Below are 16,363 nucleotides of genomic sequence, written 5' to 3'. Positions count from 1 at the left end.
GAACTATGTATCTCAGAATATTGCACTTATGTTTTATAAAACAATATTACAAAGTAAACTTGACTATTGTGATGTGGTCTGGCGAAATATTATGAAAAAATCTGTTAAGAAGCTTCAAGTCCTCCAGAATAGAGCCCTCCGAATTATATTAAAAGTTGATGCCAGACATTCTACAATTTCCCTGTTTCAGCAGTTAAAGCTTGATTTTTTAGAAAAAAAGAAGAGATAAACATGCCCTTTACATGATGTATAAAATTGCTAATCATAATTGTCCTAATTACTTGCTAGATTTATTTGAACTAAAAAAATGTAATTATATTATGAGAAATTCAATTAATAATTTTGTACTACCTAAATTAAAAACATGTTTAAAAAAAAAGAGTTTCAGCTATTTCAGTGCGAAATGCTGGAACTCAATCTCACCAGAACTTAAACGTGAGTTATCTGTTATAAATTTCAAACGTAATCTAAATAAGTATATGGAACCAAGAGCCCTTAATGAGTAATCCCCATCCCCTTTTAATATTTCATATGTATTTTTAGTTTATGTTATTTTTGTTTTGTATGTATTTATGTTACCATTATTATGTTGAATTATGTTGTATATATGTTATTTTGATATTATATGTTTTTATGTATATGCACGGCCCTACAGAAGAACAGTCCGCGGGCTGAGGTAGGCCTCCGTGTTTAAATAAATAAATGAAAAATGAAATGAAATAACTTCTAGACATGGGTAGTTGAACCTGATGATACATGTACATAATTATTTCTGACTCATGTCTCTCAATCCCACACTTGTAGAAGACGTTCCTGTCGTAGTGCTCCCTCGTGCTTTGGATCCGTAAATCTTCTTTCGCCAGAGACCCCTGACCCGTTGGTTAGCGCCAAAGAAGATGAAGACGAAGATACCTTGCAGAGAGCTGGTGATGATGAAGATTGTCCAAACAGCAGCAGACTGGGCGAAGGCGCCGATGAAACCGAAGGACCATCCAAAACCAAGCAGGCACGATATCTGAGAGCATTTAGGGAATGATAGTGAGAAGAGGAAATTATTATAAACAGTGAGAAAGAGAGAAAGAGAGAGAGAGAGAGGGGGTGGGGAGAGAGGGAGAGAGAGGGAGAGAAAGAGATGCAGAGAGAAGACGATAGGTTGAATATAACTCACTTAAACAGAAGTCACAGTTATAGAGGCAGACGTAAGACAAGCAAATGAGGGAAACATATTGACAGAAGTGCATATTACCAGATGCAATGAGATGACCAGATACAAATAAATATTAAATCGTAGGAAGAAGAACAAAATGCCCACTTTTAATCGAATAATTTATTGTAAACAATTTAAAACAAATTCATCCGTTTGAAGGTTGGCTCAAATTTGTACAGATTGGCGATAGGCTTAATTATTCTTTCCGGCACCGACACAGCTTTGATTCCAATTAACGATGGTCAGTCTATCCCAACAGCCGTGTATAGTGTGTACATGCATTTAAACTCCAAATGGACTATACAAGCTCATTTACAAAGCACTTCCTTAATTTGCTCTATTCACGAAGAACGATGGGAAGGACCCTGGAAGCTCTTTTGAACATCGTATAGAGAGTTCGGAAAGAAAACAATCATAATCAACGAGGGCCCCCTCCCCGCCTATCAGGCCTGTTTCATAAAACTTGATATCAATAACAATATCAATAACAAGCTACTGTTATAAGCTATTGAAATCAAGGCATCTGATTGGCTGAGAGCAAATTTATCATAGAAATTAAGCATTTGTTATTGATGAAAGGTTTTATGAAACGGTAAGCATCGACACACAAACCTTGAAGTGGACAGCCAGCTCCGTGAAAATCTCTTTCCGTCGCTCTTGAACACCTGTATGGAGAACGCTGGAATCACGCTTACTCTTGTGAACACCGTAGGCAGTTAACAAAAAGAAAACGAAGTTGACGAGGAAACTGGCGGCGACAGGTACCAAGAAAGCCAGAACGATAGCCCTGGCTTGGTAGATCCAGCACGATGTCCCGATCTTGCCGTAGCGAAACAGCGAAGGGTTCTGAACTTGAGTAATCAGACAGGGAACGACGATGACGAGAGGAAGACACCAGCCAAAAGTAAAGTAGCAGATGAGACGTGTCTTCTGACTATGTCTCTTGGGTAGGAAAGATGAGGACGCGAAGCAACGAAAAAGGTCGTACGCCAAGATGTTCGTCCATGCGAAGATAGCGAGGAGAAAATAATGAGTGATGATAGCTGCTATCGTACACACGGTTGGCAAAGATACCATGTTGGGAGCGATGAACTGGAGCATCAACTTTGGAAAAACAAAAATATTTATGATGATTTACAGACAATCTGGATACATTTTAGACAGGTCATTGCACGCAGCGTACGAGGGATAGTGAAATGTTATAACAAAAATTATATTCCATTCGAAGAAAAGGAGACTTAACAGGAATTTAATTCCCTAAACATTCCGCACGCCCCTATGCTTGGGGGTAGTTGCCCCCAGTTGCCCCCACCCCCAATAAAATTTAAAAGTGTTTTATTTCTAATTCGATACCGCCAGTGATTTACAAATGTTGCTAAAATGACATGATTTTCCGGGATGTTTTCTCTATTCTTTTTGTAAATTATATTTTTTATGCGTTTGTTGGAAACTCACAAATTCCAAAATTTACAGTCAGGCAAAACATATGCTTATTTTGAAGCCTTCATGTCAGGGCCTGCAGAATGGCGGGGCTCAGTGGGAGGGGGGGGGGGACTCGCGCCCCCCTCACTTAAAAAAAGGACTTAAAGAGAAAAAGAAAGAAAGAATAGTGACCTGCCACTCTGCCAGTGTCACAACACGTTGGCTCCGTCCCCTGTACCCCATCAAGGGCCTTAAAGCGGATGCCTATCTGACCGTTATTAAATACCTAAAACCCCTGAGCTTCCGCGGGCTCGATCCCCTGTATCCTAGCAAGCGCACTAAGATGGCCACTGGATGCTCATCGGACCGTAATAAAATATCCAAAACCCCTGAGCTTCCGACCAAGGGCCCTAAGGCGGCCCTCTGGATGTTCATCTGATCGTAATCAAAGGCCTCAAACCCCTGAGCTTCATGGAGCTCAGCCCCCTGGATTGACCCCACGCCAATAGGCGACCTGCCATTGTCACAATAATAATAAGGCATCGAAATATGCCAATCTGACGGTAATTAAATGCCTAAAACCCTTGCCCTTCATGGGGCTCAGCCCCCTGGACCCCACGCCAATGAGTGACCTGCCATTGTCGCAAATACGGTTTCTTAATACGTTTATCTGATCATAATTAAATGCCTAAAACCCCTAAAAACCGCTACGCTCTACCTGATTGTTAATACTCCACTTTGAAAAAACGTTCTGCGGTGCCTGAATGTAACATAAAAATAGTCGGTGGTGATGCAGATTTTACTTCTGCCCCGAACATCTTTGCTCATATACGCCACTGCCCCTGAAAGGTGAGCCCCCTGGAATGTTTGTCCCCTCCCCAAATCCCAAACTGCTTCCGGCGCGCCTGCCCGTATCTCAAGAAGAATTTGTAGGCACGAACGGAAAATTGAAACCTGCAACTGCACTGCTCCTGTTTTCATTATGATCTAAACTTAAATCGAATTACAAGGCCGATTTAGTCTGGGCTATTTATCTACAAATCTCGAAAGCAAATGTGAGCTTTGATATTCATTTTGTCTGCAAGTAATTATTGTTTAAAAAAAATTAATGAAGGTTCATAGACAGTTTACTCCTGGCACTAACCTGCGCAACAAGAAGGGCCGACACAAAGCTCATGATGGATAGGCCTTGGAGGTTCCTCAGAGGCTTGAAGATACAGTAGGTGATCAACGTCGCCAAGAGACAGATGGAGGACAGAACAAGGAGTATGAGGTTCAAAATATACTGTCCTTTGGAGTACTGGAACATGCTGACAGGTTCTGGAGGATCGGGTCCAGTCCAGCATAGACGGACAGAGCCATTCAGGTAACGAACGTAGCTCTCTGGAGGAAATGAGATGTCCTGGTATATCTGAGAGTGACAAGATAATACATGTATGACGATATGGTGAATTATTTTCATGAAGTGAATCAATTGTAGAGGTGATAAACTTTCATGATGAACAGTATTCTTTAATATTTCGCATGGTTTACAATCCATTAACGTTCGATAACTTAGATAACAGAGATTTTAAATTTGCGATTGATTGGATAACTTGCGATCAGTCCGGATCGATGAAACTCTTTATAAGACAGGGCCCTAATGACATAAAATCATTTCGTGTTAAAGATCAATCGCTTTCGTGGATAACGTCACATATTAGAACACTGATGAAGAAAAGAGATAATATTCATAGAAAAATTTTGAAAGTAAAGAAAAAGATTTTATTGCAAAAAGATTCCCATTTAAATACAATGTGTGAAGAATTATGGTCAAAGTACACCAATCTAAGGAATGAGGTCAATATATCTATGTTTAAAAGTAAAACTGAATATTTAAAGAAAGAAATCAAGAAAAATGTAAACGATGTTTCAAAGATGTGGAAATGTTTAAAGTTATTATTACCAACAAAATCCTCATCATTTCCTTCCATTCTTTACGACAATGATATGGTGTTTAATAACGATGACGCTATTGCCAATGCTTTTAATGATTATTTTATTCGAATAAATGCTAAGCTCGCGCAAGAGATGAATGTCATACAAGCCGACGAACATGATATTGGGGATGTTTTTAATTGCTATCCTTCCAATTATGTTTTTGACTTTGTTTCCACCAATGAAAGCTATGTTGAAAAATTGATTTCAAACTTGGATTCTAACAAAGCAACAGGGTCTGATGATATTAATATTATCTTCCTAAAAAAGTCTAAAGCTTTTATTGTACCAACCATTACTCAATTGATTAATTTGTCTTTTTCAACAGGAGTCTTTCCCAATGATTGGAAGTATGCAAAGGTTTTTCCGTTATTCAAAAAAGGCGACATTAACAATATTGGTAATTTTCGTCCAATTTCCATCTTACCTGCAATAAGTAAACTCATTGAAAGGACTGTTCATCAGCAATTGTATGATTATTTAATAGAACATAATATCCTCAGTAAGACGCAGTTTGGGTTCCGGCCAGGTCATTCTACAGCCTCGGCTCTTGGGGCTTTAACAGACAGTTGGTTACACTGCATAGATAAAGGCCTCATTGTAGGGGCTCTTTTTATTGATTTAAGACGAGCTTTTGATACGGTTAATCCAGATATTTTGTTAAATAAGTTAAAGAAAATAGGTTTGGGTAAGTTATCATTAGCTTGGTTTGACTCGTATTTAAATAATAGAAAACAATATGTTGCTATAAAAGATTCTAAATCAACTGATCGCTGTATTTTTGTTGGAGTTCCACAGGGATCTATTTTGGGCCCGCTCCTATTTTTGATTTATATAGATGATATGTCAGAAGTTTTGAAACATGTAAAAATTGTAATGTATGCCGACGATACGACACTTTATGTAAGTGGACCCACCTTTTCGGATGTACAAATTAAATTGCAAAGTGATTTTAATGTTATATGTAGATGGATAAAATGTAATAAACTCTATTTGAATGTTGATAAAACCAAATTTATGATCATCGGAAATAAACAAAGATTAAACCATTTTAAAAATGACAGTATTATATATTATGTGTTGAACAATGTAAGATCTTTAAATGTCTAGGTTTTTATGATCGATGAAAACTTATTATGGTCTGATCATGTAGCTTATTTATGTAGAAAAGTGTTTGCCGGACTTGCCATGCTTAGAAGAGTTAAACCATATGTAGATGACATTTCATTGAAATTATTATACACATGTCTCATACAATCACAAAATGATTATTGTTGTGAAATTTGGGGAAACAGGTTTTTAAGTCATATAGATAAGATAACTAAACTACAAAAGAGGGCTGCAAGAATGATTTTAAACTGTAATATGTATACCCCATCAAAGGAATTATTTACTCGCATGAAATGGATACCATTTCAAGAGAGGGTTAAATATTTTAGATGTATATTTGTTTTTAAATGTCTTAACGATTTATCTTCAGACTTTCACAAAGATGTTTTTCAAGAAGTATCAACTCAACATAATTTTTACACACGGCAATGTACTCGTCATGACCTGATTATTGATAAATGTCATACTGAATACCTTAAGAATGCAATAAGTTATGATGGTGCTTTTCTATGGAATAAATTACCTTCTAATATTAAGCAGATAAGTAATGTAAAGACCTTCAAATTGGCACTTAAGAAATATTTTTCCACCTTGCTGTTGAATCAGGATAGGTTTTGAGGAACACCTTTTTTAAAATTATTTTTTACTGCTAGTCTGCCTCTATTTTTTCTTTAAGCTCTCTCTCTCGCTTCTTTTACTTAATCCTTTACTCTCTTAGCAAGTGATCTATTTATAATAGCATTCATCATAATTGACACTGATTAATATGTTTGATATTGTATATTTATTTTCAATATGTAATACTGTTCTATTAATGTATTCATACCTAATTGTTTGTTTTATCTTTTTAATTGTATATACATGTTTTACAGGGCCTCATGGAAGACCAACTTTTTGTTGAATGGGCTACCCTGGTGAAATATAAATAAATAAATAAATAAAACATACTATTGATTGTTTACGCACCATTATTTTTTCTAACGCTTTACGCAAAATATTATGGTTATATGATCAGGGTTTTTGTAAGTTTGGGGGTAAGTCTAGGTTAGTTTAGGATAGGATCACCCCAATACAAACCCCATTCATGAATGGTTACGTTTTGAAATAACGAACGACAAATGAATGATGTGTATTCCAGTAACTATTGTGCCAACTATTGGGGAAATAGATGCCCAACCCTATACATGTGACCACATCACATAGGCCCTATCCTATAAATCTCGCGGAAAACACAATATTGCCTTAATATCTAACCTGACAAATATTCTAAACGTTTAAACTTACCAAATAGGTAACATTGTCTCTTTCATTTTCGGTGATGAGCGAGTCTCCAACAATGATAGCAGCGCATGTGTCTATGTCAACGACCTTACCATAAAGCGAGAAGGACAGTTGCTTGGTGAAATTCCATTTGTTTGAAAAACGTGAGAAATAAGTGTCGTTTTCCCACAAAAATGGCGTCACGAAAGTGGTGTCATTATACATGATATAAGCTGTCCCATTGATGTCCACCGGTTTAAATAAATGGGGGTCATCTACAATGCGAGATATATTACTTCTATTACCCATGACTATTTCATAATCAATGTTACATCTTTCTCGGATGATGATTTTGCTATCCGGGCAACTCTGTTCCTGTGTTTCATCTAAGCTGTATTCAATAAAGTCTTCCAGTTCACTCGTGTGCGGTAGGATGTCAGCAGGAAACTCTAGGAAGGTTGTGAAATACCCGTCAGAGACATCATAATCGAATTCATAGCTCGACATGACCGGACTTTCGATGTTCATGAGAGTTTTCATGTATTTGAAACGTTTGAAGCCACCGTAGCACTGCATGTAACCATTGGCGATGACAGCAAAGATGACGCTTCTGTTCTTGCAATCTGGCCAGGAACTGACTTCTGGGATGCATTCGGTTCCAGATAATCGAAGGCCATTCGTACATCGCAGCTCTGGATAAAAGTAAGCGGTGCTAAAAACGGGGACTTTATCAGATCTTGACGCTCTACATTGTGATTCGTTGTTGTCTACTAGCATTCCATTGCACATTGCACAATCAGCGTTCCTGTAGATAGTACCATTGACCATCAATCTTTGCTCGCTTTCGCTCGAACAAAGTAATTGTGAAATTCGGTCTGCTAATCGTGAATCGCATTGTGATACGATGGCGGAATCATCGACACATGAACGAGGAGCAGGAGGGTGATTCCCGTCAATTTTGAACGGTTGCTGTCCACAAAACGTATCCACATTCGGTGGGTTGTCCTGACAAGGTGCAAAAACAACGTAAGGGGTGAGTTCCGATGAGTTTACGCCGTGGCAAAGGGCACAATACCTGTTGCGGAAGAAGATTTTCCGGGAGTCAACAAAGACAGTGTCATTCGCCATCGGGTGCTCACATCTCCATACCAACTCGGGGTCAGGTCCAGCTAAAGATGGACACCTGTCCACTACAAAGTAATTGTAAATGCAAGATGTATTCTGTGCGACGCCAATGGTAAATCGGGTGCAACTCCAATACTGCTTATCCAGAATCATGGTGTAAGGTTTCTCGAATGTGCGTGATGATCCATAGCAACAATCTTCGAAGAATAGGCAGCTGGCAGTACAGGAGCAAAAGCTACCTTCGATAGTACTTGAATTCATCTCACATTCCTTAATGGAGACAGTGAAGGTGACGCACTTATCAGAATCTGCATAACAAAATACAAAATTAATCATTAATCCCGTTGCACACGGCCGGCGTCATTTCGACTGCATTATTTCCATTTTTGAACTATTCGTTTTGCAGTCACTATGTTTTTTTTTCTCGATTTCACTCTCATAATAATCATACCTCAAACAAATTTCATACACACAGGACCAAACTACTGGAGCAACATTGATCCGAATATCAAACAGCTTAAAAACTGTGGCAGCTTCAAAAAACATATTAAATTGTTATTATTGAATTCGTACGTGTCATGCACAACTAAACTATTTTTTCCCCGACTGTGACTCCCGACCCTGAATATTCTATTCTAAAAATTCCTTTTCTCTCTTCTCATTCTTCTTCCGACTCTCATTCTTTACCATCTCTTCCTATTTCTCTTTTTTTTTTGCATCCATCATCCATCATCAGGGGCGGCGATTTCTTTTCATGACCGGGGGGACGAAATGTGAAGGACGAGGATGCAGTGGCGTAATGAGCAAAAACGTTTGGGGGGGGGGTAGAAAAAACCGCATTACCGCCACTCTCACATGTTACGCAGGCCCTGGCAACGTTTTTTTCAAAGTGGGGAGGGGGCTAGGTATTTACGATCAGGTAGAGCAAAGCGAGCGAAGCAATGGAGCGTAAATTGGCGTGGGGTCCAGGGGCAAAGCCCTGGCGGGGGTCAAGGGGCGGAGCCCCATGAAACTCAGGGGTTTTTAGGCATCTAATTGAGGTGAGATGAGCATCCATGGGGCAGATCCCCCGGGAGTTCAGGGGTTTTAGGAATTTAATTACGGTCAGAGTAGCATATTTTGATACCTTATTTGTGACTTGCACTGACATGCAGGTCACTAGTTGGAGTGGGGTACAGGGGGCGGAGCCTCCAGAAGCTCAGGGGTTTTAGGCATGTAATTACGATCAGATGAGCATCCAAGGACCGCCTCAGGGCATTTAATTGGTGGGGTCCAGGAGGCAGAGCCCCCGGAAGCTCAGGGGAAAATGCCATTTCAGCAACATTTGTAAATCACTGGTATCGAATTAGAAATAAACCATGTTTGAATTTATTTTTTTTGAGGGATAACTTCCCCCAAGCTTCCCCCCCCCCCCACCCCCCATCACCATCAATACGCAAGTGCGAGGGAGCATAGTGAATGAGAGGGGTGAAGGTGACGGAAGTTACTATCCTCTCACAGGTTTTGAAGTTTTGGTTGTATCAAAAAACTACATTCCTTAGCAAAACTATAGTATAAAAACAAGCAATATACTTTTTCCACACTTCACTTTTCTCGGTATTTACTCATACATTTTGAAGGATATTATGCGAGGGAGCGTAGCTGCTGACTGAGAAAATTTTTGCATTTTTATTTGTCTAAACGCTACACTATTGGGCCCTCCAGAGCCTAAAAGTGTGTTGCAATCTTTAGTCAGTATTTGCTATACATTTTTTTGGGGCACTTTTTTCAAATTTTGAGGGGGGGGGGACGATCCTCCCCTAAAAAAATTGAGGGGGAGGACGTGTCCCCCCCTCCGTCCCCCCAGGGATCGCCGCCCCTGTCCATCATCATTCCACAGTTTGTGTCTGTTTTGTGCTGCGCAAAGATTCAGTCAGCTTAATTTTGGCCATTAAAAGAAGTGGGTTATTGATGTGGACAAATGCTCATGTACCCTTTACAGCTCATTTTATGTATGTTATTACCAAAGAAGAAAACAGCCAGTCAGTCACTCAATAGTGTCTGACAGTGAAACCTAGCAAGTAAACGGGTTTCCTTGCATAATTTGAATATTTAGACTCTGCTAACGTTTAAATTTCCCAGATATGACATACGTGATATATTCATAATTCCTGCAAAGTTCTACAGTATTTGATGTTGGCTTCAAAAGGGATACACTACCTTTAATATATGCCACTAATTTATAGCGAAAGAGAGCAGTTTTTCTTTTATTTCCCCTAAAACTTACTTGCTACGCTAGCTTGCAATCATATTAGGCCTATCTCATTAAGTAAGACTTTTCCAAAGTCTTATTCATTCTTTCATGATAGGATTGTTCTTAAACCACCATTGCGATTGGCGCAAATTCGCAAATGAATCTTCGAACAATTACACACATTGACAACTGCAAAAGTATGTTGCTGAAGCAGTGTCTTGGATCACGTTATGAATAAATTTTGGAGATCATCAATGGTAATGTATTAATCACAAGGTAGTTATATTATACAGTTATTGACTGGCAGAGGGTGTAATATAACATTATTTGGACCGCTGAAGGGAGTTATATTTCCCAAGTGGTTATATTTTCCCGAAGCGCGCAGCGCTGAGGGAAAATATGGTCACGAGGGGAAATATAACTCCCTTCAGGTCCAAAGAATGTTATATATCCCCTGCCAGTCAATAACTGTTATATTAGATAGCCCTTTTTTTGGGGGGGGGTCGAAAAAAAAAATTCCCCTTTTTTTCGGAAATTACGGAAAAATAATCTGTCGAGATGGTTCAAGAAAGAAAAAAAACCTTACAAAAAAAAAAAAATTCTTACCCAAAAAGCATTTTTCGGGAAAAAAAAAAATTACCCCAAAATTTTCGGAAAAAAAAAGAAAATGTGGAAAAAATAATTTCAAGGGAAAAAAAAATTCATGAAAAAAAAATATTGAAAAAATTAAATGACCCTCGGTAATGGTTTAATGTGTGTAATTGGTGACATACAGTCCTCAAGAGGGCGACATGCATTGATTAAAAATATATTCATTTCACCAGCTGGTTAATATAACACCGAAAAGTGACCGGCCAGGAAAATATAACAATTTGGATCCTCACAATTGATATCACGTGACGAGCTCTGGACCAATTACATCTCGGTATCTGTCTAAGCTATCATATATATATATATATACCAATGTGTAAACTTTGTTTCAGTATTTGAACCCTTTGGCAGTGCCTCCCTCTCCCCCCCCCCCCCCCAGAAATTACTCTTTTTTTTGTTGGTGCACCCCCACACTGAAAGACATTCGGACGCCCCTGTAGTCAAGAGAGATGAATCCATCGATATATTTTTGGAAGGAACATGTGTTTTAAAACGCCAATATTCAAGTTTATTCGATATGATTGTAGGCCTACAAGACATAGTTACTGAGGAGGTTACGAGCATAATTTCAAGACCATAAATCCTACAAGACATGAGATTTATGGCTATTTCAATGTCGAGTGTTAAGTTCCACTTGATCGTCACCAATCTATGCGCCATGCCGAGTCTTTCCTTGAGCCAAGGTAGAACGACACTGAAAGTGGCCCTGTGGCTGCAGCGAGGTCGATAATAAATCATAAGTCTGAACAAAGGCTTCTACAGGAATTCATAGCTTTAATTGGAGTAATCATGTCGTTCCAATTCATTCCGTGAAAACTGTGGATAAATCACAGATAAAGAATAATAAATATAAGTACATCATAGCATCATCAATATAGCAATAAACACAGTCTCTTTGAGAAAGTCATAAAATAATGTACATTGTGTCATGATCTTTACAACTTATTAAAATAACCCCAGTCACTATTCTAGTCCATCTGCATTAAATGGCTTTACATAAATACAAACTCACACCAAAAGTATCACAACTAGACTTCACTATAGCATGTTTGAACAATTATCTAAACAATTATAAATTCTGAATCTCTACTTAGTGCTTCAGCACTCTCATAATATATCATCAAATTATTTAACAATATCTTCACTATCATCATTGTTCTTCATATCAAATCAAATGTACATATTAAACCAGCATGGGCTTGCATGTCTTACACTACATACTAACATCAACATCTCTCAGTATGAAGTACAAAATACACACACTAATTTACACTTTATGTTTCAACAATTCATAGAAATAGATTCAATATACAACAAAACTAACCTCTTTGCCTGACATAATGACAAACTTAGAACTGAAATCTCCTTGATGCTCTGGCAAAAAGGGGTTTCTTGGACCTCAGCACAACCATGTTAATGTAGCCTTCTGAGAGTTTGATATCAAGTGGTTATCAATAGATGGCGCTATACTAGGCACCTTGCCTGAGGAAGTGCTATTACAAATATATGTGTATTCATGTCATGCATCAATAGTACTAGAAACAAATGACTTGGGTGATAAGTATTTAAGTGCAACTGTCACAACAGGCCCCTGGCCTCCTTCTTAAATTAGGCAATATACCTAATGTACCAAACCGTCTTATATTAGGCATATTGCCTAAAATAGCGGGCCTTGTGAAATATCGCCATCTTGCGGCGGCACGGTGTAAATATTTGAAAGTGAACACCAGGTGTCTTACAGAATATACTTTCTTTACTTCTAAATAGAATTGTTACCCTGTACGGTACTTCACTTCGTTGTAGATGAATATTGATATCAAAATACTGTACTGATTTGACATACTCCTGTACTCAAGAGGTTATGTCATAAAAAGGAGTCAATTTAACAGGGTTAATTTGCTGCTACCCCCCATCTCTCTCTCTCTCTCTCTCTCTCTCTCTCTTCCCCTTTTCTCGTTTCCTCATTTACAGCTAAAATTACGTAAGGAGAATAAATTATGATAGTTTGTACTCTTCGGTGATAATTTTGGGAGAGGGATTTTTTTTACACAGATTAATGATTGGACGAAACAGTTTTGAATGAATGCACGTAACAACTAAAATGAAATTTGATAGCTCATTTTCAAATACGAATAACTGAAAAAGACTGAACCCAGAAGGTGATTTATTAATGGTAATTGCTTTGAAAACGTGGTCACATTTTTCATTTTAAATGGCGCATATAGAAGTGGTTGCCAGAACAGTCAAACTGTTCGAAGGAATTTCAAATCGGAACAATGATATTCCACGCACATTTCGTGTTAAATTGAATGGTCTGATTGATTTAAACAACTGAAGATGCAAATTGGTGAATTGACAAGGGCAACCTACAGGCCTCGTGATTGCTTAAACTACTTGTTTCGCCTTGAGCAAACCATGGAGTTACTAGCCTGATGCAGGTGCCGCCCGTATTTTTTATAAGAGGGCGAGAGAGAGAGAGAGAGAGAGAGAGGGGGGGGGGGGTAGAGAGAGAGAGAGAGAGAGAGAACGGGGGGGTAGAGAGAGAGGGGTAGAGAGAGGGAGAGGGAGAGGGGGGCAGAGAGAGGGAGAGGAGGTAGAGAGAGAGAGAGAGAGAGAGAGAGGGGTAGAGTTCAGCCATCCCCATGTTAATTACATTATTTTGAATATTGTTGTAATGTGATAGACAAGATGATCGGGAGATTCACTAGAACATAATAGTGTTGCCGAAAAGTCAACTGAAAAGCTTTAAACAAGCGAGCAAGTAACAAAAATAAGGTTCAACAAATTTGCCGATGAATAAAAAAAAACCTAAGTGTGCCGACAGACGTTTCCATTTTCCCCAAGTTAAAAACCCATGAATTTTGTATAGTTTCTAACTAATGATTATATTTCTTTCCAAGTACATAAAAGCTCACGAAATTCGTTTGATTATTTAAACAGAAAACTGTAAACAGGGGAATTACATCCCCACACCCCTTAAAGCGAAATCCCCTGAATAGACGATGATTTCGAAAGTATAATGATGAGTCAGGCTTTAAACATTGTTCTGCTCAACTTGATTAAAACCACTAAATAACCAAAACAAAGATTGATGGGATACTCACCAGCAGGACAAATCAAATATGAAAAGTCATCATCATCGTTTTCTAGAGTATACCAAAAGAAGGAGAAGAGAGAACTGGTTTAATTGAGGGTTAGGTGATTTACTTCATGAAAAAAGCAAGAAACCTCAGTCACCAATGGCATAGTGGGGGCAGTCGCATCATTGGAACGGCACCAGGAGGTCTTTCTACATGCTGAAACAATGTAAATTATCAATGTCACCGAGTAGGGGGCAGAAAGGATATACTCATTCTCTTTTCATGTTCCCTGTTCCGCTTTTCTTATCTCCCCTTCTCTCTATGCCCCCTTCCTCCTATTTTTGCCATCTGAAGGGAATAAGATCGAGGGTGTTTCCCGTGGCGTCACCACTAGCAGTCACAATTAGAACCACTTTCACAAACGACTACCGACTACATGTAGTCTCGGTCTTCTGTTTTGCTATCTATTTCTAAAATATTTTTGAAATGAGTAACCGTATTTCTCCAATTTTCCCTCAATTCTCCAAGATTTCTTTTTGTTTAAATACGATACCATCCATCTCTTTCCTTTTTTTCAGGCAGTGTAGATCTTCACGCAAAATCGATAGGAAGCATGATTATTATTATTCACCGTAAGTGTTGAGGTCAATTATTACATTTTGTCTAGATTTACTTATCATATTCATGTTGTCATGTGATACCTACATGATAATTTTATTTTTTATCTTCTATTATTATGCACAATACATATCATGAATACAAAAAATAATAAATTAAGTAACAATACTAGAGTACTTAGAAAAGTTTGAATGCATTTATAGTTGGACGTATTATGAATACCAAAGTAATTAAGATGGTAATCAAAGATAAATAAGAAAGTAACTGAGGGGTAAAATGTATAAATGCATTTGTAGTTGGACGTATCTATTCCTTACCGCTCCAGCTGGAAGACCAGGACGAAGACGAGGACGAAGACGAGGGCAGTCGAATCTCGAACCCGTTCAGACCCGATGAGGACGTGTTTCCGGCATCAGAACCAAAATTCGGATCTAAATTAGAACAGTCACAAAATGATGATATTTTTAGTAAGAATAGCAGAAAAATCACGCGTTTCGAAGCCATTCTATCCATTGCAAATCCATTCATCAGACAAGTGATAAACGTTTTTCCAAAATAAACGTTATAATAAACTAATGGATCACTTTACATCGCCAAGGCATATATATATATATATATATATATATATACCCACCTTCAAAAATAAACGTTAAATATTGAATTTCGTGACCAGGCCACAGGTGTTCACCAGCTTTACGTGACTAGTTTTTTGGTTTATCTAAATAGTTCACTGACCCTCACCGCCCTTATCAAGGATGACAGAAATGTACTCATTCAATTCAATTCAATTCAAAAATGGTTTTTATTATAGCACAAACATGGTTCATACAAATACAATTTTACATGAAGAACAGCCATGGCTGGAATATTCATGTTTACATGTTCGGCACAATAGATAACACCTTTAAATATATACATGTAAAAAACTAGCAATATCAAATATAAGACATCGATTCTGTAACTAAAATCCATAAACACATTGCACATGTTTCCAGAAATACAGCTGTAATTGTGTACAAATTTCCTATAAATTCAATACAAGCGTGGTAAAAAGATTAAATTGGTACATTTTAAACAGCCTACTCATTGGCCCGAATTCACAAAGGAAGTTTGTCGACAAACCTAGGTTTATGTGCGTCATATGACGCGTTTCGACGCGCTTTTTAGGTACTTTGTCGACAAACCTTCTTTGTAAATTCGGGCCATTATGTCGGACACTGATTCATAAAAACTCTAGAATTTTCAGAAAGTGGATAGTATTAAATTACCGTCAATGGTTACAAAAATATCCGTGTATCATGTGAGTTAACTCAGTTACCCATAACGAAAATGCTGTTTTATGTGTTTGTTGTAATAGATGGATTCATTTAAATTGTTCTAAACTCAGTACTAACTTCTTTAACTCGGATACCGATTGGCTGTGTGATAAATACTTGTTCGGTGAATTACCTTTTAATTTCATAAACCTTAAGGATGAAGCACCCAAAGCCCAAAACGATAAACTTGTTATATTTTATGATACTGTGTATGAAAATCTAAATTCTTACAAGGTCAAATTGGCCACTTAAATATATGTTCATTATTTTAAAAAATCATGACATAATAGATGGGATGCTGTTTCCATTAAACTTGATATTCTAACTTTTAGTGATACAAGATTTTGAAGGTTCCATTTCTGGA

The 16,363-nt window shown here is 37.9% G+C and overlaps 1 protein-coding gene across 1 annotated transcript; it reads right to left on the bottom strand.

Moving 5' to 3' along the window:
• Positions 1 to 221: 221 nt before the first annotated feature.
• LOC100890420 lies at positions 222 to 8,431 on the bottom strand. Its single transcript, XM_030975886.1, has 4 exons — positions 7,001 to 8,431; positions 3,774 to 4,040; positions 1,820 to 2,311; positions 222 to 1,015 (listed from the first exon to the last, which is right to left on the bottom strand). Exons 1-4 carry the CDS (start codon positions 8,360 to 8,362, stop codon positions 767 to 769), a joined length of 2,370 nt encoding a protein of 789 aa, XP_030831746.1. The 5' UTR covers positions 8,363 to 8,431; the 3' UTR covers positions 222 to 766.
• Between the last annotated feature and the right edge of the window lie 7,932 nt (positions 8,432 to 16,363).

The sequence above is a fragment of the Strongylocentrotus purpuratus genome, unplaced genomic scaffold, assembly GCF_000002235.5.
Source record: "Strongylocentrotus purpuratus isolate Spur 01 unplaced genomic scaffold, Spur_5.0 spur5_scaffold_8, whole genome shotgun sequence".
NCBI classification, from domain to species: Eukaryota; Metazoa; Echinodermata; class Echinoidea; order Camarodonta; family Strongylocentrotidae; genus Strongylocentrotus; species Strongylocentrotus purpuratus.
Note: the sequence above shows the minus strand (reverse complement) of the source record. Positions and strands in the feature narration are given on the sequence as shown.